The sequence below is a fragment of the Meleagris gallopavo genome, chromosome 1 (assembly GCF_905368555.1).
Source record: "Meleagris gallopavo chromosome 1, MGAL_WU_HG_1.1, whole genome shotgun sequence".
NCBI classification, from domain to species: Eukaryota; Metazoa; Chordata; class Aves; order Galliformes; family Phasianidae; genus Meleagris; species Meleagris gallopavo.
The window spans coordinates 59,410,481-59,437,776 of NC_139404.1; the positions used below are offsets into that span (position 1 = coordinate 59,410,481).

Consider the following 27,296-nt stretch of genomic DNA (forward strand, 5'->3'; position numbering starts at 1 on the left):
TTTGCCACAAGGCTTTTTTGTCATGCTTAGCCCTGTGCTAAATCCTCACAGCCCTGATGTCTCTGTCTCCACCAACTTTTGGAGAGGAATCATGCCTTGCAGCCTAGGAGGCAGCACAGCCATCATGGATGTATCAATGGGGCAAAATGATGCAAAGAGGATCTCACTCTTTAGTCCCATCACCGGACACCAGGAATGCAATTCTCTGCAGTTATAAGGTGTCTGGCTGCTTTATGCATTGAGACAGACCAAGCTCCTTATGAATAGAGGAGCCACCATCTGGTTTATGAGCAAGGTGTCAGCACCTTTCCTGCTCACTTCAGCAACATGAAGCAAAGGTCCAAAGTCCTCCTAAGAGGAGATTTTGTAAGGCAATTACTCCACTCCTGCTTTGTTGTCCTTTGGTTCTCCTGGTTGTCTAGGAATAGGCATCTCACAAGCATGCTGCTGTTTGTACTAGATTTAGCACATACACGTAAGTTGCAGTTTTATTCCTTGGACACAGGGAGCCATCTCTGTGTAATCTTTGTCTCTTCATGATCTCTTCATGATGGCATGGTGAGTGGGCTGCCCAAGTAGAGGTGGACCCACTTCCATCAAGATGTCCTCTGGAGATGGATCCACCTCCATGGGCTCAATGTATTGCCTCTTTCCACCAGCTGCCTCTTCTTGAAAGGCAGATGTTTCATCCTCTGTCCTCAAAAGAAAACTTCTTGTGTATCTCACACAGAGAAAGAACACCACTGGCTGTGTTGGCTCAGTGACTGGTATTCTGGATGCAGGGTCCTTGTATTTACAGGGCTTGGGAAAGAAGGTGGCCATGGCTATGGGATTCTGAGTTTTCCATGGTGACCAAAAAATGATAGTTGGGCACTGGGACCCATGGTTCTTTCTATGAGATAGTTGCAAGAATGTACCAAGAGGTTTGAGGAAGGGGGATTCTCAACCATCCTACAGATGCCTGCAGTTGGAGCCATCCTGGTGCCTGATAGTAGCAGAGAGGGAGCAAAGCATACTGACAATCCACAGACAGCTAAAGAGGATGCAATTATTAAAACTGTTGAGTTTCAAGAGTTGCGTCCAGCTGTCCTTTCCCAGGAGGTGGCATCTCTTCTGCCCTGATCCCCAAAGGACAGGAATGGGGAGGAGAGAACCTGATGGCCTCTGAGTGGGGTTTGCTATACTCAGCCTGTTTTCTCCCTTACCAGAGAATGGGCAGTTGAAGGTGAAGCCAGGCCCTCCATGGATATCAGTTGCGCCTCTTCATAAGTAGTTTGGGCAAATTCCATCTCTGCAATCTCTGAAATAGGGATCTTGAAAAGAGGGCTCAGGAAAAGAGGCAAAACTATGTAGGTGGCTGTCCCCCATCAATTAACCCCTATGCACTTTTAGCAACATGAAAGTGTTCATATTGTAACATTAGGTGGATAGGAAAGGGAGATGCTTGTTTCCTGTACAGTGATTAAACTACAAATGATGTGCCAAGAAAATGTACAGACTGTTGTTGAACAAAGAGCTAAGCCAGTTGTACTCATATTTCCGGTGATGGCTTTCTGCACCTATGCTAACATGGTACCAGGTGATCCCACTGTGTCCCTTTTTCCTGGTTGTTTCCAGTTTTTTGCTTTCATGCCTTGTACAGATGCAGGAGGTAGAACCAACTGTTAAGCTTTAAGCTGTTCAGTGGACTAATGGGGGCAGGTGTAATCGCTCATCTAATTCATAGATTTCCTTTGGCTGATACCATTTTGAGAAGGCCGGTAGTGCAGATGACACATTTAGAGAATTGATTGTTGGTTCTGTGAGTTTGATTCATTCAATCAAGCTTATTTAAATTTAAATACCCTGGGGAGGATGGAGACCTCCAGCCTTTCTCGGCACTGGTTCCATGTCTGAGCACCCTCATGGTGGCAGTCTTTTCCTTTTGCCTAACTGGAAGTTGTCCATGTTCCAGCATGAGTTTGATGCTTCTCAACCTTCTACCACTGAGCACCAGTGAAGCACCAGGCTTCATCTCCCATGCTCCCAGTAGGCAGCTGTAGTCAACAATCAGATTCTCCCTGAGCCTTCTTAGAGCTAACCAAGCTTAGAGCGTGGTTCCCTCACGCTGCCCTGGATCCCATGCATCCTTTGTCCCTCCTTTGCCCTGAGAGCATGGGAGGGCCCATGACATATAAAATGTAAAAGTGATGAATCCTGCTGCTCATTTCAGCTTTGCCTATCCAGCTCAGGAACAAGCCTCAGAAATGACCTACAGTTTTAGGTTTCCAAGCTGCTACTCTGTTTTTGAGCTTGTGTTGTGCTACTGGTCATATGTTCTTTTACAAATAGGCTGTTCTTCAACTAGTCCTATGCAGTTCCTGGTCTTGTCTTCCCAAAAACGTTACAGAATCTAATCTCAGAATTTTCATCTTGCTCTGTCCTTTAGTACAACCTAAGAATAATTTCAGAGTCTCTATTAGCTTGATGCATTACTTACTATGTCCTTTTTCCAGCAAGGGGATGTAGATTGTGTGGCAGATGTTGGGAATCTTTTCTGATTAGTTGAATGGGCAATATCAACAATAAGAGGGCTGCTTGAAAGTAATGCCTCCTATTTTATTCTGTTGGCCCATGACGGCAGAGGCAGATGTTGGTGGTATGGCAGTAGAGGTTGAACCTTCCCCCAGTATTCCATTACACTTTGTTGCTGTGTGACAGATGGCAGCAGAAGGGTGGTCTGAAAAGATGATGTTGACATTAAAGTGAATGAAGCAAAGGTGTGGAAATGATTCTACCTGCTTGAATTTGAAAATAACTATAAAAAACTGACTTGCCCTGCTTGTCCTATGAGACAAGAGCACTGACTTTATTATTTGTGATTCAGACTTGAAAGAAAAGATGTGTTAGACCATACTGTGTGGAAGGGGAAGGATTTATCAGTGAGGGAGGAAGGAAAAGATACAATTTAATGATGGTAGATTGGTGTACTAGGATGACCTCAGCAGGTCTTAAAGGTATGTGCAAGGACTCTTGCTTTCACACGTCTGGAAGCAGATAGTAATAACAAAATCATCGCAGTCAATGCTGAGAAACATCATGTATCAGAAAAGATTAAAAAATAATAACAGAAGTCCAACTACAGAGATGTTTGCAGCTGTGAACACAATAATGACTAACCAGAGAAAAATTTTTCGTACTATCAAAGACAAATTCCAAGAAGCAGAATGCCTTGATGTCAACCCAAGGGACAAGTGAATGCAAGTATGAGAAAAATAAGAATAACAAAGGAAAGGGGCAGTAGAGAGAGTTTTCACTGCTGCCAGAATCAATTTGCAAGTGTTTCTGCAGTCCACTTCTTGGAGAGGAAAATGAAGTTTTTGTGTAAGATTTCCTGTGAGAGTGGCCCCATTGATTCTCTGCCCTTGCTCTTGACTAGTTGTTCCTATGCTTTGATTACCTGGACTTTGTGTGAAGAAGGAGTCCATGTTTCTGGTTTGAGATTATAGCTGCTCCATAGAAGATACCGAACACTCTGAACACCCTAAGTTCAGACAGAGCTTTTGGTAAGGTGTTCTGTGGTTGTCATTCCAGTTAAGCAATGATATTTCAGCTCTTGAATCGACAGGGGAATGCAAGAAGGAAAAGAGCTATCTGAGCATTTGAATCTTACCCATCTGAGACATTCACGCAATACTTTTTTGTTCTAGCAAGTCTGCTGTTGTGACATTCAACAGCTTAGTTCACAAAATACTACCCAACAGCCTACAGCAAACTGCAGAACTATAGAAAAGAGTAATAGCAAAATATGTAGGATATCACAGAAAGAAAGCAGAAGAATCTGATGACAGCATATGTTTTTATTAGCAAAAGCATGTTTGGTGAAATTTCCAGATGATCCTAGAAATTGGAAGAATACAGAAGGAAGCTAATCCCCTCTCCCTTTAATTTACTTGCCTCATGCCTCATTCTCTACATTTCTCGTGCATTCTCAGATGACCTGTCTTTTGAAAAATTTCTTCCCAGCCCTAAATTTGGGATCAGTTTACCCTTTACAAGAGAAAGTCAAACCAAATGTAATACAAAAGATGAGATAAACAGGATAAAAGATAGAATTAGCACTCGAAGGGTATGGAAGCAGAAAATGTGAAGTCACTGAATTTTTAATACATCTGTGATGTCCAGGTGGTGCAATTTTACTGAATATTAGCAAGCTAGTAATTTTGCATTTAAGGAAGACTTTAAAGAAAATGGAATTTTGGCACCTGTGAATTTCTTCGTCTTTCAGATATGATGTCAGATTTGAGAATTCATTTGTGGGAAAAAATAATAGACAAGAAGGTAAATGGTACGTACTAGCACCAGTGGAGAATAGATTAATTCTATCTTTCTTTGATAAATAATTGGTTTTCTAGACAAGGAACATACAGAAGATAATTCTAAACTTCAGCAAAGTATTTGACATGAGAAATGGTTAGTTGAGTGTAGAAGAGAAAGATATTAATAAAGGAATCATAAATGGGGAAGCAGATGATGCAGACATTACTGCCAATGTACTCTGCTGAAATAGGAAGATGGACTTAAAGGAGGTTATGAGGAAAGTTTCCTGAGCCTGGCCTTTTGATGGATGTTTGCAGCAAAGACCTGAACACAGATGGTAGGAGTCTGCTAACAAAATGTGCTGAAACCACATAGATAAGGTATTGTCATTGCAAATGCAGATCAAAATATCATTCAGTAACAATAAGAACTTGAGGATTTAACTATGAAGACAGAAAGAATGACTGTAGCAGACTTCTGAGATTAGCAGTAGGACTTCTGTAAGATGAGAATATAAATGAGAAGCAAGAGGGTAGATCCCCATTCTGTACAAGAGCTTCCATTTCACATTTTCTTTGAGTGGCCTCTGGTCTTTACAAATGTAGCGAATATTTTTGCTGCAGCATCTGGGTAGGAGTGAAGAGTGGAGAAGAAAATCTGGGTTGCAAATGTGGATACGTGCTTGACTGAATGGAAGGTGAGGAGAGGATGAGTACAGTGAATGCAGATCAGAGAAGGATGGATAAATGGGTGGTGAACAAGTGCACATTTTGGGAGGCAGTTAGGAATGGACAGTGTGTGAAGTATTATTGCCAGACGATAAAAGAGGCCAAAATAGATGGATTTATATCTGTATTCATATTGGTATATAGGAGTTTAAATATCTATATCATTATAGTTGTCTATATAACTGTACAGATACAGAAAATATCAACAAAAACACAGGGTTATCGGCCTGTTCCATGGTATCTCCCTTGGAAACTCAGCCTGGGCACCATACTGAAGGAGCCAGTCTGGCATTGTGCCCAGGAGAAGGTGCTGACAAAGGCTGTGTCCACTTCCCACAGCTGCGTGGTGGATGAGATGGACTTCTCGGGCATGGAGCTGGATGAAGCGCTGCGGAAATTCCAGGCTCACATCCGTGTGCAGGGGGAGGCACAGAAGGTCGAGCGGCTAATTGAAGCTTTCAGGTAAGAAAGGAGCCCTGTGGCCACACTGCTGCAACTGGCTGGAAGCAGAGAGAACACCCAAGGCAGAAAACATGCAGCAGGAATGGAATGACTGACCAGGGACTCCCCTTCTAAAAAAGCTGGTTGTGGAAGTCCTCTGTTCCACTGCCACCACAGAGCCACATCCTTGATGGATGTTCAGTGGCATGAAGGGCACAAAGGGTCAGAGTGAGTCCAGCCATATTTTCCAGCAAGGGACTCCTTGTTCATTGATGACTGACAGGAAAAGCAGCACTGGGGCTTGCAAGGGTGCTGGGTTGTTCCCTTGTTCCATCCAGAGGAATCTTTAGAAATACAGACTGGAGTAGATACCAATATTACTACTGCATAGTGACCCAGGTTGGGTAGTCTGTCCACTGTCATTTGCTCTTTTGGCTCCTGAGGACAAGAAAGCTGAAGTTTTAGTGGCCAGTTTCAGCTGTTGGTGGGTAAACTGTCCTTCAGAGTTCTAGCAGTTCCTTCTCTTTTGTGTGGGAGCTGGAGTGGAAGGAGGAATTTGATCCATGCATGAGGAGGTCATTGCTACAGTTGAGCAGAGGACTCCAATGTTCTATGTTAAGTATGTGCATCCCTCCTGCTGCAGCCAGAGGTACTGCATGTGTAATCCAGATGTGGTCCAGCAGTTTCACAACCCAGACACCATCTTCATCTTGGCCTTTGCAATCATCCTCCTCAACACGGACATGTACAGCCCCAACATCAAGCCTGACAGGAAGATGATGCTGGAGGACTTCATTCGCAATCTGAGAGGTGAGCATCCCACTGGGCTTTTTTTTTTTTTTTTTTATGTCCTCCTGCTTCTCTAAATCCTGCCCAGGTGAAGGCAGCAAAAATTTAGCAAAGCTGCCTTTCTCCAGGACTTCCGGTACTCTCTGTAAGCCAGATTTGGAGGAGAGTGCTTTGAAATGTCCTCTACCTTGCTGGGGAAGGGGAAGATCTTTGCTTAGTTCTCTGCAGAAAGCTGCCCAGCCTTTTCACAAACTAACAATTTTCCTTGAGAGATGGTTTCATCTTTTAATGGTTCTCACTGTTTGGAAGTAGTCCATTGTATTACATTTTTCTGCTGTTCATCTCCATCCTTCCTAAACCCTGTTCGATTATGTTAAACAAGCCCTTTCCCTCCTTGTTGCTTTAAATATACAAGCAAATTTTTCTTCTACTCAGGCTAAATCTTCTTTTTCTTAATTGCTTGCAATTGCTTGCAGTAATTGTAAGCCTGACAGAGTTCATGCATGTATTACCTCTTAGCAATTTCTAATACATCAGTTCCCCAAATCAATTTTCTTCTACTTTTCAAGGTCCTTCCTTATCTCAGTAATAGGTTGTTAAAAGCATTTCTTCAGATGTGGTCACAACATGCTCCTATGTAGAATCACCGCCTCCTCCTCATTTTCAGATGTGTTAATGCAGCTTAGTATTGTTTTGCCTTTTTGACACAACGTCTAGACAAAGTCCAATTTCCCAGCCATGCTCACTCCTAGGTCAGTCATCTTCCAAGTGTTTCTTGTTGCACATCTGCAATTCAGGTTAAGTTCTTTCAGAGTTTTCCCAGTGTAAATCTTCATCTAGAGTTTGAACTGCTGTGGACTGCTGTAACTTGTATTCTTGTCCTTATGGCTGTTCAGACAGTGTTGTCCCAGCCTCTTACACCTTCCCCATCCACTTCGGAGTGCAGTAATGTGACAGCGAGACCCTCTTTCAAGTTATTTTCTGCCATCAATCCCTTCAGTATCGTGGCAGATTGAACTAACTCAAAAGGTCTTTCTTTCTTTTTTATTTATTAATGTTAATTTTCACCATCAATTCACATCACAACAAATTTAGCCAGCATGAGGACCAGGCTGCAGACAAAGGGAGACAGTTCAGTCCAGACTCACCTTCAGCCCAACACATGGGCCAGGAGCTTCGCTGGCCTGTGTTTAATGAAAGACACAGAATTCAGGCAATGTTTGCAAGGTCATGGAGAAGGGAGCCAGAAGAGGACAATGCCTCTCCATTCCTGGGCAATTCCCCAGCAGCAGCATAGTTAGCCTCAGACCAGGGAGCTGAAGGGAAAGCAGAGAAAACCAATGTAACATGATTGAAAGAATTCAGTGTAGGAGGAAGGGCTGGCAATTTGATTTGTGGTGTTTGGTTCAGGGGAGAGGGAAGGAGAACTTTTCTGCCAGGCTCTTCAAGGGTCAAATAACAAAATTTGGAGAATTAGCTAAGCAAATACAAACAAGGAGGGGGACAAACCCCAGACAGAGAAATCACAGATAGAATAGCAAGGAAGTATTATGTGTAGGAGACATCACAGAAGAAAATGTTGAAGGTTACCAAGTAAATAGGAGATCTGAGGCTTGCATTGGCAGGAGGAGCAGCTGGATCGCATTGCAGATATTCACTACGCCTAGCACTTCTAATAATATGAGATCAATGCAGGGGTTGCTACTGAATGGCCCAAGGAATATGAATGTGAAATTGTGGCTATAAAACCTTAGGGAACATATGGAAAGAAGCCACCATGCAGAGCAATGGAATAATGAAATCTTCAGCTTTGGTCTTAGATGCGACTGTCTCTGCTGCTGGTGCATTCTGTGTGCTAGACCAAGAAAGAAAACACTCTAAAACAACAACAAAAAAAAATCTATTTCCTTTCTGTCTTCTCAACATTGCACTGAGGTAGTAGCTGCCTGTCAGGGATGACAGTTCTTTCCTTTTCTCTCTGCCTAGTCTGCTCAACATTTTCTGTGTTTTGCAGGAGTGGATGATGGTGCTGACATCCCACGGGAGCTGGTGGTAGGGATCTACGAGAGGATCCAGCAGAAAGAACTAAAATCCAATGAGGACCATGTGACATATGTCACCAAGGTGGAGAAGTCCATAGTTGGAATGAAAACGGTGAGCACCCATAACCCTGCTGGCACCTACTTACCCTTTTCACACCCATCTCCATCACTGTCCCCCTTTTCTGCCATTTTCCTCTCTAATCCTCTTCTTTCATAATGCTTCCCCTGCTTGCATTTTTCTCCAAACACATTCTCACTTGCTATCTCGTTGTTTCTTAATTCTTTGGAATTTACTTGGCCAGAGTTTGCTTTATCCAGTGCAATAGTACCTCTCACTGGAGGTCCTGCTTGCCAGTGCAGATCCTGCCTGCCAATACTTCAGTGATAGCTCTGCAGTGCTCTGAATGTTTAGGCCTTTTGAGGTTGTAGGATATGAAAGGCAAAGTAATAGGGAAGGTTACAAGACCCTCAAATGCAGACACTGCCCAGGAAGAGCATGGGCAGTCCAGTGGGCTGAGAAGTTACTCGGTGACTTGCAGAGAGGGGTACATGAAGATAGGATGTGAACAAGTGGCTTGCCTACAGATTGTTCTATTCCCCTGATCTATCTAAGTCATGAAGGCTCTCTCTCTTATGGGACCAACAGGATGATTGATGGTGAGGAATGGTCATGAGGAAATGATAAGAGTAGGCAGAGTGGGCAGAACCTTCTTGTGCCACTGTCACCTGGCAGGGTTGTGTAAGTTAAGAGTGCTGGTGAGCCTTACTGGCATCTTCTCATAACTCCCACACACTCTCGTGGATCTTCTGCAGGTTCTCTCTGTGCCCCATCGCCGATTGGTCTGCTGCAGCCGCTTGTATGAAGTGACTGATGTGAACAAAGTGCAGAAGCAGGCAGCTCACCAGAGGGAAGTTTTTCTCTTCAATGACCTGCTAGTGGTGAGTATGCTTTGGCATTTAGGCACTGCAGTGATAAAACTAGCCTGAGAGTCTGTAAAGAAATATAAAAGCAGTCCACAACATCAATTTCCCCCGTCCTAGGGACAGACCATCTCCTGATCCATCAACACTGCAAGACACAGCTCTGGATCCTTCCCTGTTAACAACATACCAAACCTAAAACTCCTCTGACCCTTGAAAAGACAAACTGTCATGTCCCACAGCCAAGTAATGTCATTGCTATCTCTCATCCCTTTGCTACCAGGGAGGTTCATTTTATGAGAGTGAAGTACACTTATTTAGCTGTTTGTACGATGGTAGGCAGAGCACTCCTATGTACTTTAAAAGTTTCCTGCCAGGTACATTAAAACCACTACCTTTTACTATTGCAGAGGCTGCAGAAAAGTAGGTGCTACCTACTGGAGCCTGAAATGCATACAATACTTTAAAAAGTGTCCTGCCCAAGGGATCTTGCAGCTGAGTTCAGCAGTTACAAGGGTGAACACAGGTTTGTTGAGACAAAGAGGATGCAGCCAGGAAGGATATTCTGTTTTAGGTGAAAAATGCCTGAGTTTAATGGCAAAAGGAAACTGTGGATGTTGCAAAAATAAGGCCAAAGCCAAGCCATTTTGTCCCAGAGGAGAAGAGAACTTTCCCTGCCCATTCCTCTGCAACCATTTGTGAACCTGGGGAGAAGGTCTATTCCTTGCTAGCCCTCCATCCCTTGTGATTAATCAGATCTATGAAGACTAGTACTGAGGGAGGAAGGGCAACACAGCATGCACACGTACTCTGGTTCCCAGACCTAGGATATTTCGTGGAAATAATTATCCTTGCAAAGTCAGAAATATGGGCATCCAAAAATCATCCCTAGTATTCCTGGGGAACAGAACCTGAGGGAGCCCAAGGCTACACATACAGAATTTCAAAGTGCTTCAAGTAGAGCGTGCCAGACAGTTTTCTGGACTAAGAGTCTGTCAGTCACCAAGTTTTCATCCCATGTACAATTAACACAGCTTGTGAAAATCTTTTTCTTTTGTGCTTTGAGTAGTTTGTATTGTTCTTGCTTCACTGTTCACCCTACCCAATGATGTTTCTGTTCCTCTAACAGATCCTCAAGCTTTGCCCCAAGAAGAAAAGCTCCTCGACCTACACATTTTGCAAGTCTGTTGGCCTGCTGGGCATGCAGTTCCATCTCTTTGAGAATGAATGTAAGTCTGATTTTCCTTGGTTGCCTGAAGGGGTTTGGCATGAAAAAGGAGAAGAAAGGAGGAGGCTGCATAGCCCAGTGAGATCTTTCTTCAGAGTAGGGATTCTATCAGGGTTAAAATGAGAGGGGAGAAAAAAACAGGCTTGGTGCTGAGGACACTACTGTGCAAGTATACAGTGTGATGAGAAGAGGCTTCTGATCTCTCTCTTGGTTTAAACATGGGCAGAAGGGCTGACCTTAAGTTCACTGAAGTGAGTTGACTTGTCACAGTGACAGGGAGGGCACTAATCTGGAGGAATGAGGTAACTGATCCTAAGGTGCACGTCACTTAGCTCTCAGGAGCCAACAGTAGGAGAACCTCACTGACAAAACTGCAGCTGTTGCTTTTAGCCCCTCTCCACTTGCATCCAAAATCACAATACCCGCCTCTACCTTTGACACTGATAAAAACCCAGGTGCTGCTGCTGCTGCCTTCCTGCAGTATGATATGCTGTGCTGTGCTGAGATTCCTGAGATTGAAGCAGAGCCCTTGGAACAGCACCCACCAAAGCATGGCGAGAATCCAGCCCTAGTCAGCCTGACCTTGATGGTCTGGGAATAGAGCCATGATGTGTCATGATTGAAGCTGGTTGTGTGGTGGAGGAATTCCAGAAACAGGCAGGCTTCCTGCTGGCAAAGGCAAAGGGGATGCACAGTGGTCTCAGGCAAGCATGGTTTATGCCTACAGAGGGTTTTGTGAGCACCAGCAGAATATGATGCAAGGAAGGAACACTGTAGCAATACTGAGGCTACACTGAGTTCCTTACATCCTTGCTCTGCCCTATGGACAGTGTGGGTCATCATCTCAATTTCCTACCCTCCACAGCACACAGTGCTTTTCACATTTCTGAATGTACAAAGGAGCCATTTATAACTGGGCATTCCCAGGACACATTGTTGGAGCTGCGATCTACTTTCAGGGGTATGATGACTATCCTGGAGTGTTGGCAAAGGCGTCCTTTTATGTATACTCTGCAGAGACAGAAAAGCAGATGTCTAAAAAAACTTGTGATCTTAACAAATGAGACAAGACACGGGGTGGGGAAAGGGAACTAGAACACAAACAGAGGGAGCTAAGGGATGGCAGAAAACAGCAGGTTGGTCTTTGACTTGTTTGGTAAAGATTGCTAATGAAGAGCATGGAGAAGGCAGGCATACAGTAGAGAAGAGAAAGCATGACAGGTGAAGAAAGAAACTAAATGTAGACAAAGGAGAGGGGGAGGGAGAAAAGAGACAGAAACCACTTTTCAATGACTAAAAGACAGAGAAAGTCCAGTCACAAGCTTAAGAAGTTCTCTGCATACCTTTGTTCTCCAGCTTATGTTGGTTGAATCTGCAGCCACCTCCTCCATGCACACATCCTGATCTTTAAATCATAAAGCCTTTTGTTGTGCTCTTTTCATTCTTGGGGCATTTCTTTTCATTTTCATTTCTGACAGTGTTTTGCCTTTTGGGAACTACTAAGTGGAGACCTGCAAACCCACACCCTTATATCTTTACCGCACTCTCTGCATAGCATGATGAGTTCCCTACCCATGCTGTGCTGACACTGCAGCTATGTTCCCTGCTGGTGGAAGTAGAGACTGAAGAGAAGTCCTGTATCTGAGGATATTAATGGCTCTGAGTCCAGGAGCCAACTTCTCAGGCTGCAACTCCCAAAGGAGAAAAAGTATTGTTGGCATCATATATACAGTTAACTCCTCTGCAGATTCAGGAGGGCTTTATAGTCTCATCTCTGTGCTCAGGTTCTTAGCGTTGACATTACATTAACTATAATGAAGGTCTAGAGGTTTTTGACTATGGCACCACTATAGTAGTGGTGGTAACTTGCCTTACTGCTGGACCTTGGCCATTCTGTTTTCTTGGAGTGCTGCAATGCTGCAGATTCTCACAATTTGCAGTGTGACAAACTCCTAAGTTCCTCTGGACTGAAATTGTCTGTCCTGGAAAAACAGGAAAGCAGACTTCTCCAGCAAGAAACCCTAATGCCTCTCTATTATTTTGACACATCTTATTCACAGATTACCCTCATGGCATCACACTGGTGACTCCAGTTTCGGGCTCAGAAAAGAAACAGGTACTGCACTTCTGTGCTCTGGGAGCCGAGGAAATGCAGAAATTTGTGGAAGATCTGAAAGAGTCAATAGCAGAAGTGACAGAGCTGGAGCAGATACGTATTGAATGTAAGGACCTCTCACACAATTCAGACTCTGATGCCATCATACTGCATGTGTATGCAAGGGAGAAAATGTAAAAGCAGTGGGTTCTTCAGGAAGAGTGACAAAGAGGATGAGTTGTAGAAGTCTTTCCAGGACTGTTCTTACGTTCACTAATAGAGTAAAAAAGCAGCCAGGTTTTGTGAGCACTCACCAGCAGGAGAAAGGGAAGAACTATTTATGGTCCTTATCAATTAGAGTGTATGAGACAGCAGACTGAAGTAGAGAAGCGTAGACTATCAGACCCAGAAGACTTCTCCATCTCATACACTCTGAGTATGCAAATACTATCCGTAGATATCTAGGAAGTACAGGGTACATTATAGTCTTAGCAGAATTGTCCTCTCACTCCAGGGACATCTGGGAAAAAAGCAGTCTGTACCATGTCATTCTGGGGCCTGTCTTACACAGAGTAAGGTCCAAGTAGACTTTAATGATGTTCCCATGTATAAACTGACAAGCCCAAGTAGCTCAGAAGATACCCCTTCTGTGCAGCAGTAACCTATTCTTTATAAATGCAAGTCATACACAGAGATCTTATGTAAGGTCCTCCATATATCAAATCCTCTCCAGTTTTTGTTTCTCTCTTAGCTGTTCCTCTCTCCTTCCTTTCTTGACAGATTCTTGTCATATTTTACATTAATTCTTGCTGACTTCCCACTTTAGTCCTTCAGTATACCCTGGTTCTTCCCTTTGTCTCTCTTATCACTCACTGCCACATGTCTATCTTGCAGGGGAGCTGGAGAAGCAGCAAGGGGCAAAGACTCTCTCACTACGGAGCAATGGAGCCCAGATAGAACCACAGTCCAAGCAGAGCTCACCAACAGGTAAAGAGTCAGCCAACTTCTCTTGAATGAGCACAGCCCACTTTTCCTTCCTCAGACTAAAGCAACACAGTAACGGCACTATATATTTCCTCTAGAGTATTTTCTGCCACTTCTGCAAAGCCAGCTCCTTTGTAGGAGCTTTGTGTTCTGAGTTTTGTAGAAGCTTTATGTTTTGTGCCAGCCAAAAACAAGTGCGTTGATGAGTGGCTACTCATCTTCACTTCAACATCAAGACCCCAAAAGGGTCTCCCATTTACCGCCATGCAACTGATGGATTGAAAGAGAAATTCCATTTATCTTGAGTCCTACTGGGCCCTGTACCTCTTCCTAGAGCTTTCCAGTCCACCCTACGTGGGCCAGCTCTTGACTTGAGAAACAGACCTCACGAGTGAGATCTTTTCTTTTATATTAAAGGCAAGAAGGATTTGGGGGAGAAGGTCTCGGACAGCACAGTGGAGGTAAGTAGAGTACGGAGCAGCTGAGGTAAGTAATTCTCTCTCACTTCAGCTCTTCTCACATTCTCTGTTGTTTCTTTTCTCAGGTATTAATCAATGCCTCCCCAGCCAGACTGACAATTTTACCAATTTCCAGAGATACAATTAAAAGTTACTGCTAGGACGGGTAATACAACTTTCAAATCCAAACTAAACTTCAAAGCATTTTCAATCCGTTTTTATAACTGTAACATCCCTCATGGACCAAGCTCCCGAACGCTGTAGACTAACCCACCCCACTGCTTATGGGGAGGCTGAGAACCCCACTAAAGACTTCCCTGACATGCTAACTCCATGCAGCATCACATGCAAATTCCCCTGCAGCCCAGCTTTCCTGCATAATCTCTGCAGCTGTCTCTCCATCCCTTGAAGGGGATTAAGCATGGCCTTTTTATATCAGAGACTTTTCCCAGAGCTTCACCTTCCTAGATAGGGAGCTTGGCTGTCCTTTATGCTTCTATCTTTACAGGGATGTCTAGCACCCATGGGTTGCCTGTTTCTTCACAGACACCCATGCTCCTGCTGCCTGTAAGAAAACAGAAAAATGCTGTCTTCACTCTGAAAATCTTACTTACTACCTACATTTTCCATGTCTGGAATATCTCCATTTTCCTGAATTTGCCCTTTTCCAGGGCACTTCTTTCCCTTCTTGTCGTAGTATATTTGTTTGAGGAGTTCAGCTTCTCTGTGGGGAGTGGGTGTCACTGATGTTCTTTGAAGAACACCCATTTCCCTGCAGACACCCACTATCTGGACAAGGTACCTCTCCCAGCCAACTTCCAATTTCTTTTGGGCATTGTGTTTTCTTGTGGAGAATGGCTTCCGTATATTTTAATGTCACTAGCACTTCATGGCCCAACGACCAGTTTTTCCAAAGGTATGTTTCACTGCCTGAATAAATACTGGCACAGTCCTGCTGCACAGTGGGCCTGAACAACCTCCATGCTTGGGTAGGGACAAACAGCTCATCCTTGTTCCAGCATGGTGGGAAGCTTGGTCATTCCACAGCTCCTCCTCCATGGTTGCTGGCTCTGCTGTCTAACATACAGACCATCAGGGCACCCCCATTGCCCAATTTGCCCATCTGTACCCCTGCCTTGCTGGAAGTGCTGTGCCAGCCATCAAGCAGTAGTATTTGGATTTGTCAGGATTTGTCATTTGACTGACATTCAACAGCAGCCTTGCTGTGCTCTGGTGACTCCATCAGCCCATGTCCTTGCCAGGAGGAACTATGACTTCAGTCACCATCCAGGAAGCACCATTTTACTGCTGTGCTTCCCCCTCAAGGATCTCTAGTCCAGACCAGCTCCCTTTTTAAGCTGGTTTCAGTGAGTTCTCTTTTTTGAGTGACTCTATTGTCAGCATCTCTCTGTGGGGACCCTGATGACCTCCTCCTTCCCCCCCCCTTCCCATTGCCCACGTAATACTCTGCCATCAGAGGAGCATTTCCATTTCTTTGAGATTATCTAATCTGCTGCCATTTCATCATGAATTTCTTTTATCATTGTATGAGCTAGACGGGCATTTTTTTTTCTTTCTTTTTTCTTTTTTGAAAATCATTTCCTTTCACTGACAAACCATCAAATGGATCAGAGGGAGCTGCCTTTTGCTAGAGTATGTCAGATTTCTGTTTTTTTCCTTTGTAAACAGATTAGCCAGTCATGTGGTGTACCTTCATACTCGGAAAGGCAGGGAGCTGGGAAAGGCTCGAGTCTCTCTCTCTCTCTCTCTTAGATTCAGCTACCATCATTTTTGCAGAAATGTACAACCTCGATTATCTGAAACCTTGCTACCCAGTTGTCCCTTTTGTCCCCTCGTTCTGCCGCTGGGGACAAAGGCATGACCGCTGAGGTCTATTCATTATCACAAGAATTTATGGATGCCTCCACTCACTGAGTTGATTTGCGTTCCCTATGCTGTTTGGATAATCAAAGTTGCACTGCATTTGGGAACACCAGCCCTGCTGCCTTTGATGCAACGGAAAGGACAGAGGCACTAAGGCCTAGATAAGATGATGGGGCTGCTGGGGGAGAGGGATGCAGCCAGGGCTTGTGCCTGTTCTGTTTTTTCAAGAGGGGAGGGTTCGATGCATGTGAGGCTGACTGGTGGCGGGGGTTCAGGGCAGCCAGTAGCAGCAGATGGGAAAAGTCTTGTAACATTTAATGCTTCTTTGACTGTTTCTAAAATAGGTGTCAATTCACAACAGGCTTCAAACGTACCAGCACAACTCCGCCCTGGGGCCCGAGAGTGGAATGCAGCCCAGCATGCGTCTTAACATGCCACGGGAGCGGCTGGAGACAGCACTGGTGCCCTCGCACCCCGCCTCGGCGGGGACACTTGTACAGTGCCAGCAGATTGTCAAAGTCATTGTCTTGGACAAGCCGTGCCTCGCTCGAATGGAGCCGGCCCTCAACCAGACTCTGACACGCTACGTCACCTCTGATTCCTGCACCTCCACTCCCTGGCGCGGTGTGGGCAGTGGGCTCCCCGGGACCCCCATGAAGCTGGTCCATCAACCTCCCCTGCCACCTCCACCTCCTCCCTACAACCACCCCCACCAGTATTGCCCCCCCAGCTCCCTGCTTCAGAGGCGCAGGTACTCCAGTGGCTCGCGGAGCCTCGTGTAGCCACACCACCAGCACCAGAACAGCACAGACTCCCCCGCTTCCCAGCCCCATCGCCTCCCTGGGACCCTTTCTGCCTACAGAGATCTAGTTTGTGATTTATTTTTTAGTAAAAGAAAAAGAAAAGAAAAAAAAAAAAAAAAAAAAGAGCTAACTCTTACCTTGTCTCCCCTCAAGATGATGCTAATCATGAAGAGCCATCTATAGAACCTGCCAACCTACACGCTTACGTATCCTTACACCCTGCCAGCCCTGCTGGCCTCCTGTGCTCATGCCATCCCCACGTAGCACTTTGCTGCCCTGTTCCTGAGAGGCTTGATGACCTGCTGCTTTCTAGGCACTGTGTCTTCCGTTTGCTACTCCTTGATCTTCTTCCCTGCCTTGCATTTACCTGGCCATAGGTTTATACCCACCCTGAAACTTCGCCAGCCTCAGAGAGAAACTGACTCACCCGTGCCAAGGAAAGATGCTGGGGCACTCCCAGGGGTGGACTTCCCCCTGCCACCACTGCTGCTGCCTGCTAAGCTGGAGCTGAAAGCCTGTTCCACTTGCCATGCTTTCTCCTCATCGCTCTTCAAATATTATCTCCTTGCAGCAGCTGGTTCCAGGCGAGGGAGCGCAAGAATGGAAGAGAACTTGAGAGGAGGAGAGACTGTCCTAAGCTGTAGTACAACGCAAAGATGGCCTCACTCTGAACACCAAAACTTTTTGTTTCTGTTATGTTGGAGCATTGTACCAGAGACCTCTGCTGAGACCTAGCAGACCACATCATGTGTAAATACACCTGTATGGTAGAGTATGTATGGCGCATGCTTACTAAAGGAAACACTAAGCAGTTCTGAGAGAGCAGAAGGGAGAGATTAAGCCCAGGGATCTCCCCTGGGATGGATGAGCAGTTTTCCAAAGAGATGGCACCAAGAGGTGGCCTCCCACCTCAAAACACACACACACACACGATTGTCTTTTCTAGCATGAAACAGACCCACCTCTGCTTTTCTCATTCTAGCTGGTTTTGTGTTTCCTTCCCATCTGCTTTTATACATTCTGAAAGCAAATCTAAGTGTTATGTTCACCTCCTGGGGGTGGATGGTTCCTTCACTTGGGCTCTTCCTCCAATGTTAAGGTGAAAAGGTTTTATGTAGCCCACTCACATGAGCTGCCATCTGTATCCCTTGCCTGGCTATGCCATTGCCTCTCTCAGCCATTCCCATAGGAAAGCTGCACACCAAGGCCCCTTCTCCAATCTTCCTCTCTGTCCCAGCTTCAAAGTGAGGGGAGGGGAAGATCTTGAGATAGAGATGACAGCTCAGCTTCTCTTCTTTATTGAGGACATTGATGTGAAAGAAGACAGCATTAAAAATGAGCTATGGCTGTATTTTTAGAAGAAAAAAAATCTGTTTGAGCAGCAGGGAGGGGAAGGTATTAATTAGCTTAAAGGCTTTGGTTTCACTCACTCATTCTATCTTCCTTCGAGGCTTAAGAAGATCAACTTTAGGATTTTAAAATAGGACAGTACGCCTTTTAGGGCCCTTATTTTCATTTTAAGATGGAAAGAAAGAAATGGTCTTCTTTCCTGAATGAGGTTGAGGAATGAGCACTGGCTGTTGGTTGGGTGAAGAGGGGTGAGGAGTGTTGGCAGTAGTATGGATGTGCAAAGTATCAGGGAAAAGGGATGGTGAAGACGTGCAGGAAATACATTTTTTTCTTTGTATGCTAAAATCCACACAGCAGCAATACTCCAGGATTCTCACCTCTGGGGCTTATTACCAGTGAAAGAATGCATTAGGGCCTGCCCTCTGCCAGTGCTCCTTGGATGTCCCTTGGCTCTGCTGAAACGCTCAAATGAAAGAATTCATTTATGTGACCTGGGCATATGCCCAGCTGGGGTTAAGTAAACAGGGAGGGGCTGTGGTGAAGGCTGCCCTGTGCTGGCCAGTCCTCTAGGGCAGGGGCCTGCTCAGCTCCAGGTCTGCTAGTTTCTGAGCCTGACCCCTACACCCAGATCTGCCAACAGACCTGTCTTGGTTGTTTACTTAGTTCTCCAGAGCTGGGCACCAGACTGATGCTTTTACATGCAGTAACACATGTACTGATCGGGAACAAACAGGCATAGCCTCAGGGAGGCCCGTGGAAGCAGAAGACTGAAAGATCTGTTAGAAAGCACTGAGTAGAAGTTCAGTCTCCCTTCAGACCAGAAAAGCTTTCTCCTACCCAGCCTCCAGGGACAACAAAGATGCTTCACCTTTCTGAGCCAATCCCTTGTAAGGTCCTTGCCCTCTTTATGGGCATATGGCTCCAGGCAGGGCTCAGTCCCTCAGACTGCATCCAGCTGTGAGACATGGCTGCCCTGGTCTGCTGCTGGATGCATCCCAGGTGGCACTATGCCATGACACAGCAGCTGTAATCTCACCCAACCCACCTGCAGCTTCATGGGAAAGCTTACAGAATCACCAAATCATAGAATCACAGATGTTGGAAAAGATCACTCAGGTCATTACGTGTGGCATTTGTCCCTGGCTGGCCAGCACAGTGTGTGGCTGCCATATTCTGCTTCCTGCTGAGGTACAAGGGGGTATCCAATCCCAGCAGTCACTTCTTTGCCTGAGAGGAATGGCAGTACTCAATTCGTTTTTTTCCCAGAGTGCAATGAACCACTGCAGGTCTGTATGTGTGCGTGCATGTGTGTGTTAAATAAATTAGGCTTTACTTGACATTTAACACGAAGTGACAACAACAAAAACCTTAAGGTATTCGATGAAATAATTTTTTGGGATAAAATATTTATAACATCTATGAAGTTCCTACAAGAGAGATTTGCTGCTTTAATAATTGATTGGGAAAGCAACAAGAATGTAAAAAAAGAAGGAAGGAAGCTTCCATGAGACTCCCTCCGTAATGCTGGTTGAAGGGCAGACGTGAATTAACTGAAGTGCCAAAATACCTGCGGCACAACCGTCTCTCAGGGCAAGACGGATCCACTTTCCTGACCCTGCAAAGGCTACTGCTGGCCTCCAGCTTTGGGCAGAGAAGCAGAGATAACCTTTGCTGTCTTCTCGCATCTTCTGTTGGGATTGGCCACAGAGATACCAAAACACTTCTTTTCAGGGTCAGGTGAAATAGGTTGCCCTAAGTTCTACTGTGTAGCTGAGCCCTTCGGACTTCACTTCAAAATACGGATTGTTTTTCCTTTGAAGGTTGGTCTAGAAGGATGACAAGCACTTTAAAGCATGTCGGCACCTCATCTGATCTATTGTGTTGTCTGCTTCCACAGCCCTCCGAAATGCAAGTGCAAGACACAGATGCAGTGTAGCTGTAGTGCTGTGAGTAGACACCCTTGCACACAAACTAACTGCTGACCGGACACAGGCAAGAACGAGCCTGTCAGTGACAGCCTCATGAAGGACAAAACGTGCACTGCAGCTCACCAAAGAATCACCAACTGTTGGCTGCAGTGATCCTGATGGTGAAGCTGGCAGAACTCTTCAGGTGGTGGGATCAGGCAAGAAGCCGCTGCAGAGATTAGATCAATCCTAAAGAATGGTGGCTTTTTGCTGCTGAGTTCTCATCCTTCTATATATATATAAAAAAAAAAGGAGGGGAGGAGAAAGGAGAAAGCCAGTATAGAGCATTCTGCAGCAAGAGTCTGGTGCTCATTGGCCAGGCAGGAAGGTGGCTCTGCTGGAAGGTGGAACAGAGCAAGGTGTTAGGGAGGTCTCACAGCTGTGTTATGCAAACCATCACTGTCATGATTCTCTCTTGCTCATGCTGGTGCAGGTCCAGTGAAATTGATTTGTTTATAGCACAAACAAAGGGGTGGGAAAAATCTGGCAGTAGGATCAGGCTTAGCACAAACAAGCTGGGTTAAATGCAGTGTTTGTCTGCTGCTGTTGTGCTTTTAATGCTATAGACTGGGCCACTGTGGTAGCAGCAGTTATTGTTTTCTGCAAGACCTGCAAAGCACTGCTTGTGTTTTCACACATCGCTGTAGATGAAAGTTGTGAGCATGGTCCACAAGCAGCTTTTCACCAATACTCAATCTTCTTCACAAAAAGTACTGCCAGATTTGGAAGCGTTCGAGGGCCTCTGAGCTGGAAGAGTTTGGTTGTATGTTTTTCAGAAGGCTTAACCTGCAACTACCTGCATGTGTTGGTGAGGTTTCTGAAACAAATACGAGTCCTATATCCAGCAAGCTGCTACTTGGGAGAGTCTCTGCTTTGAAATGAGAGCTGCTGAGCAGGTCTTGCCTCCCCCCACTGCTGCCTCACTGTGCCCACATGGGCTCCAGGACTGTGTTTTGAGCTCGAGCTGTCCGCGTCCTGCCTGCTCCCCACAGCCATGCTGGGGACAGCAGCTTCAGAGTCACCCAGCTCTTCAGCACTAGTCACCGCCCCATCTGAATGTGTCGTTAAAAAAAAAACAAAACAAAGTTAACAACAGACGTGTTACCTGTGTGTAGGCTGTTGAAAGCACCTGTCTGTACCTGTTTTCTGCTGTAAATATCACTGAGAAAAGCTTCCTTTGGGGAAAGTGGTGTGGTCACACCTAGCTAAGAGTCCAAACGGCTATTTTGTAACAAACCAACAGAAATAGATCAGAGGTATTTTATCTGTTCGATTATAATAGAGTTTTAGAAATTATATTGAGATATGTCACTTGTGCTCCAATGTCTTCTTTGCCTCGGCCCCCTCCCGTGTCCCCGGGCTCCGTCGGTGTGCGCAGGCGCATGGCTGACACACCAGGGCTGTGCTCCCAAGGGCTGCTGAGCATCACGGCTTCCTGCTGGCCTCGGGGACAGCCCTGTGTGGCCACTGCCGAGTTTTCATCAGTTAGCTTCATGCTTGGGGCCCCACGGAGGACCAGATCCAGGGGAAACCAGGGAGAAATAATCTTGTCCAATGTGCAATTCACCCGTGTGGTGAGGCAGAGAGGAAAGCAGGACGGTGAAAGGCCGAACCCTACATGCTGCAGCTCCTTCCCTTGCACCTTGCTGGCATGCAGCAGGGCCGGTCCCAGTCTCTCCGCCCACAGTGCACGCCGGGGAAGGAGCCCACGCGCCGTGCTGCTGTGTGTGCATGCTGCAGCAAGGAGAGCAACTTTGCGCGCCGCGTGTGCCAGTGCATGTGTTGTACGCCAGCTGGCTGCAGAGAAACTCATTCACCCAGAGACATCAGCACACACCGCGCGTTAATGCACACACCATCTGCCAACATGTAAGACTATATGGCAGATCATGTGTAGGCACCTCTGCTATCCGTGCGGCTGAACACGCCGTACAAAATGTCAGACGTGTGCAGCCATGCTCTGCCTGAACAGGACAGCTGTGTGGGCTGCAGTTACCGTCACAGCACACTTTGTGAGTTACATAGGCTCAGGCTCGACTAACATTTGGATGAGGGACATGTAGGGAAAATGACATTTTCCATGCAAATCAGATATGCACGCATATTTACAGAAAGCATCACCCCGGGGTTAATGAAACCAACCTCTGTGAAGCTGTGCACAGGGATGAGAGATGATCAGAGACAAACACGTGCACATGAAGAAGCTCTCTTCTGCAGCGGGTGGGGGACAGCAGCCCACATTTTAGCAGCTGGGGTTGGACTGCACCTGCTGAGGAAGCAGTCTGTGGACTGCACATTCTTTGCTGGTTTCAAAGAATCCCTCAGATCCACAGGCCTTTGGTGAAACACTTGGGAGGGCAGAAGTCCCTGAGACACGGATAGGAATTCCCAGGGATTCAGAGGCTTCCATTTCTGTTTTTGTGTGCCACAGATGTATTATCTATCGGTCCATCCCAAACACATCCACTTTCTAAGATGTTTTGAAACAGGAAATTATCTGGAGAAGTTTCTGCCTGATGTTTAGATCACACACCTGGCTGTAAAGACGAAAGCAATAAAAACAGATTGTCTATATGTGTTATACTCCTACCTTACTCTGCTGCGCATACACTAGCTATTGTTAATAAGAAGATGGCCAGATCCTTTGCCATGGATAGTGTGTAGGCACACACAGGCAGTGCCAATACAAAGAGTTTACAACCCAAAAAGCATCCACCACAACTGTCATACTGCATCTGTACAGCTATATAGACAATATATATTACATCGTCTACATAGTATACAAACAACATAGCCCTAGTGCATTCAGAGCTGATCAGTATATGCCACTCTTTTCCACAGAGAATTCTGAGAAGCGCTTTTCTCTGATGCTTTCAGGATGGACTTTAAATTAAACACATCCCTCCAGTGCTTCCTATTAGCAGGTCCCACCCTGCCCCATCAAGTGAGGTGTAGGAGAAGTGCCACTGATCTTAGCATTGCATGCCCTGCTGTGTCCTGCCCTGGGTCAGAGTCTCGTCCCAAGGCCAACACAGACACAGGGGCCCTGCAGGAGCAGTAGGCAGCAGGAGCATTGTCCCAAGCCCAAAACTGCCACGTCACAGTTTCTTATCAGAGACAGAGGCTGTAGTACCACTGTTGTGTACGGGACACGTTAGGCCCCTTTCTACAATGCCTGGGAGATTCTGGAAAGTTGTGCTGGGGTTTCAGGGGATCTGGAAACAGCTGGTCACAGTCATCTCCACAGTTCCCTGAAGGTTCATATTTCTTGTCACCACAGCTGCCAAGGGAGAGGTGTCCCTCTGTAGAGTCACTGCCAGATCCTGAGTGCAGCAAGAGCCATACTCACACTGCTGCCCTACCTAAGACAGCTGGATATAAGATGCTTCCTCAAGAATGAAGCCTACTTGGCAATCTGGGCTGTGTGATTCCGTCAGTTCAGGAGCTGTATCACACTTGGGTGGTCTTGGAGCATCTTTCCTCAACTAATGAGTGCAGCTGAGGTTAAAAGCTGTGGATTTGGCCTTAATCCATACACCCCATGAGCTGGACTTCTCAAGCATGTGGAGTGGGGCCTTAAGCTGTGCGATGCTGTGTTCCAGCCCTTCTGTCTCCCTCAGCCCTCCTGCACCTAAGGGAAGATCCTCCCAGCCAGTACCAACTTCATTTCAAAAAAAAGGGAGTGGAAGTGTCCAGAGGACTCAAGGGACAAAACTAGTGGTAAAAACACTTCAAGTGTCTCTCTAAGATGTGTCTATCCTGATAATAGACATACACCTTTCTACTTCCACCCATTACAGAAAGCTTCAGCTCTCCTCTACCTCAAATGCTCACAACCTCGGGCTGAGTGCTTGCAGAGTTGACCAGATGGGATTCATACAGTGCCAGCCACAGGAAGGATGAATGCCCCATCTCCTGCTTGCCATGCAGGGCTTTCTCCCTGTGCCCACCTCTTGCATTGCCATGCTCATTCCCTGTGTCACCATCCTGTTGCCACTCATCCCCAACAGAATCTTCTGAGTTGGAAGGGACCCATAAGGACCATCAAGTCCAACTCCTGGCTCCTCACAGCACAACCCAAAATCCAACCCTCTCTGTCTGAGAATGGTGTCCCAAAGCCTCTTGAACTCCAGCAGCTTGGGGCTGCGTCCACTGCCCTGGGCAGCCTGTTCCATGTCCTCAGCCCTCTGGTGCAGAATCTCCCAGTTTAGAATCATCAGCAAATTTTCTTGGACATTGCCACAAGAGCCAGTGGGGGCCCACAGGCTCTCTCTGCCTCCCAGCTCTTCAGCCTGATGACCCCTGGGATCTGACGTCAACCTTCAGCCTCTGCCATATCTCCTGGCATCCCCAGTGAAAAGGACAGCCTGAGCAACAGCCCAGGACATGTGGCTGAGAAAGAAATGTGCAAGGGAAAAGCAGGAGCACTTATTAAATGGCTTGTTCAAAGATAAACCCTGGCCATCTGTCAGCCTGCCCTAGAAGAGGCACTGCTGCAGCAATTAGCAGAGGGAAAGGCAGTAGAGATGCCAAGGAAAAGAAGCAAACAGCAGCTTGCTAACATTTCAGATGGGTCTGACGCCAATGTGGCGAAGGAAGGAGCCTGAGGAAAAGTGGAGGGAAGGGAGCATGCACTGCTTGGAGAGGGTTGGGGCTGCAGAAAGGAGTGGGAGCCTCCGGGGGCCATGGGATGATGGGGACCAGTGCGATCTAGCAGTCAGTGTTGTGGGAGCAGCTCCAGCCATGGGGCCCTTGGGCATCACATGATCCTGGGCTCCGCTCTGCAGAGAAGCCCCCGCAGCAGGAGTTGTGCTGGGGCCTAGGGCAATAGACTGGGGGCAAGTGGTGCTGATGGGCCAAGGTGACAGTGCAACTGTGCACCTCTGGCTGTATCAGGGGCTGTGACAGTGGCTGTTGGGGCTGTGACAGTGGCTGTGCCACTGAGCTCCTCAGGGAAGTTGGGCTGAGGCTCCACACAGAGCTGAAAAGCGGCTTTAAAATGCAAATCGGAGATTATAATTCCTAATCCCTTCATTGACAAGAAGTGCAGACGGGACAGAGATGTCAGCTCTCTTTCTCTCCATCCTATGGGACCAAAATGCATCGAGGTGTTTGTACTGCAGGGGACACAGCTGTGGGTATGGTGGTGCCATCAGGAGGGCAGGCAGGGGTGGAGGGTGATGTGTCCGCCTCCCACCAAGAGCACTCATCCCTCTCCTTCTCTTGTCCCATCCCCACCGAGATGCAGTCTCCAGGGGCATGGCAGGGACTGAAACCAGTGCCAGAGTTGCTCTGAGTGGGAGCCAAGGGTGGTGATGCTTGTGCCGCTGTGACAATGTGAATGTCACAGTCTGCCTGCACCTCTGAGCACGAGCACCACTTGAATGTGCCATTAGAGATGCAGAGAGAAGAGGAAAGTTGTTAAAATGCGTGTACCACTCCCTGAAGGGAGAAGATGAGACAGGAGATCGAGAGGATGCCAAATGGAGAAGAGGAAGGGGAAAAGAGGGCAGGAAGGAGTGGCAGGGACTGACCCAGGGGCTGCTGCACAGGCCAAACAGGCAGAGAGGTGCTGGCAGCTAGCCCCCACGGGAGCCCTCATCTTTCAGCCATCAATCAAAGTCTCCCATCTTCCCTTTCCCAAAGGCCTGAAAAGTGTGTCAGGAGCGGAACGGACCTTGCATCGTTTTTATGGCAGCGTCCAATGCATCATTTAATAGAAAAGTGGAGAGACTACGAGCAGTGGCCGCCTGGCCAAAACCTGGCAGTGCCACACAGTGTCTGTGTGGCATTGCACACCTTACACACATGTTTACACATTCATGACCAGCTGCTGGAGCACCTGCATCTCCAGGGTTGTGGTGCTTGAGCAGATCAAAGCCATCCTAAGGCCTTCTACATCACCCACAGCTCCTGCTGTTGCTGCACAGGGCATGGGGGTAAAGGCATTCATTTTTTTACAGCCCTCAGGAAAAAGAGGATTTCGAAGGGATTTGAGCACAGCTCCCTAAATAGCTCCTTAGAATTAAGAGGTTTTGGGTGGATTATGCCAAGTGCCAGCAGGTGTTGAGTGCCGTGGGGAAGCAGGAGGACAGGAGACTTGAGGCCACAAGCTCTTCAGCTGGTGTCCGAAACCTGCAGCCAAGAAGTCACCAAGTTCGTGCGGCTGCTTCACCGTGTCTGTACATGGGTAGCATTTCTGGGACATGGAGTGAGCTAATGGATCCAGCCCCATCCCTGCATTGCCATTGAGCAGGAAGACTGACTGCAATGGAGGTGAGAGAGCTGAAGTGCTAGAGAAGGGAATCGGCCACTAGGGCAGAGCTGGCAAAGGGTGAGATCCTCCCTGCACAGCCACAGACACCAGGCTTGGCAGATCCAAATATCTGGTGGTGGATGTGGGATAGTCCTGCAGAGTCTTTCAGAGCAGGCAGAACTCTGCAGAAACTGGTGGAGTGAGGTTTGAGAGCCTTCTCTTTGTAATACAAAGGAATAATATTGCTTGGCACAGCTCACTCTGGTCTAAGGAGGGAAATAAGACAGCTGGAACAGGTTATAATTGTGATGTTGGGATGGGTACAGGACCTTAGGGACTGGGCAGCTGGGGGTAGAGTGAGCTCACAACTGAGCCACAAACAGGCAGGGAAAAGTGACAAGGAGGAGGAGACGTGAGAGGAGCAGAGAAATTAGGCTGGAAACACAGATAGAAACAGAAGGAAGAGAAGGGAGAGCTGCAATTTGTGGTAGTACCAGCAAAAAAGGAGAATGAAACTCATTGAAGTAGTTCATTTCTACTGGGTGGATGGGAGTTGGGAAGAAACGTGGTAAGAGAACAAAAGGAAGCAAGACAAAAGAAAGAGCCAAAGAGAAAATGATGGGGAGGAAGTTGAGTGGATGGCTATTTCTCACTGAATATTGTTACTCTGAGAACACAGGTGTAGGGTAATACTGCTGCTGCCCCAGGAGTGTAGCCCTGCATGTTCAAGGGAGCTCTTGGCCAAGAGTTTCCAAAAGGACTGCTGACTCCAGCTTCCTCTACCTGAGGCTGGGGTTGCCACAATACGCTTAGAAAATCAAGATCTTTCACAGTTTTAGGGCCTCATTCAAGCACTGACTTTTTTGCCCATTACCCACTTCTGAAGATCTTGGCCTACATTTAAGGGGAGGAAGGTGATGTGACTGGGAATCACAGGCGAAAGCAGGTCATTCATGCAAAGACCAAAGAGCAACAGCAGTGATTTATGATTCTATGAACTGCCCTCAGCAGAGATATCCTCTCAAAGGATATGAGAAGAGTGGGCTCCTTT

At 46.6% G+C, this 27,296-nt stretch overlaps 1 protein-coding gene across 4 annotated transcripts in view; it reads left to right on the forward strand.

Annotated features, from left to right (window-relative positions):
* Positions 1 to 22,522, forward strand: part of IQSEC3 (IQ motif and Sec7 domain ArfGEF 3) — a 104,981-nt gene extending 82,459 nt beyond the window's left edge. Inside the window, exons 6-15 of one of the 4 annotated variants that reach the window (XM_085229739.1) lie at positions 5,367 to 5,489; positions 6,112 to 6,278; positions 8,272 to 8,411; positions 9,113 to 9,238; positions 10,350 to 10,449; positions 12,509 to 12,670; positions 13,438 to 13,530; positions 13,945 to 13,988; positions 14,072 to 14,151; positions 16,231 to 16,353. In XM_085229739.1, coding sequence (XP_085085865.1) covers positions 5,367 to 5,489; positions 6,112 to 6,278; positions 8,272 to 8,411; positions 9,113 to 9,238; positions 10,350 to 10,449; positions 12,509 to 12,670; positions 13,438 to 13,530; positions 13,945 to 13,988; positions 14,072 to 14,146 — 1,030 coding nt within the window. In that variant the 3' untranslated portion in view covers positions 14,147 to 14,151; positions 16,231 to 16,353. Of the gene's footprint in view, positions 1 to 5,366; positions 5,490 to 6,111; positions 6,279 to 8,271; positions 8,412 to 9,112; positions 9,239 to 10,349; positions 10,450 to 12,508; positions 12,671 to 13,437; positions 13,531 to 13,944; positions 13,989 to 14,071; positions 14,152 to 16,213 lie in introns of all 4 variants that reach the window. The other 3 variants (XM_085229746.1, XM_085229760.1, XM_085229752.1) reach the window with 3 other exon arrangements.
* The last annotated feature ends 4,774 nt before the right edge of the window (positions 22,523 to 27,296 follow it).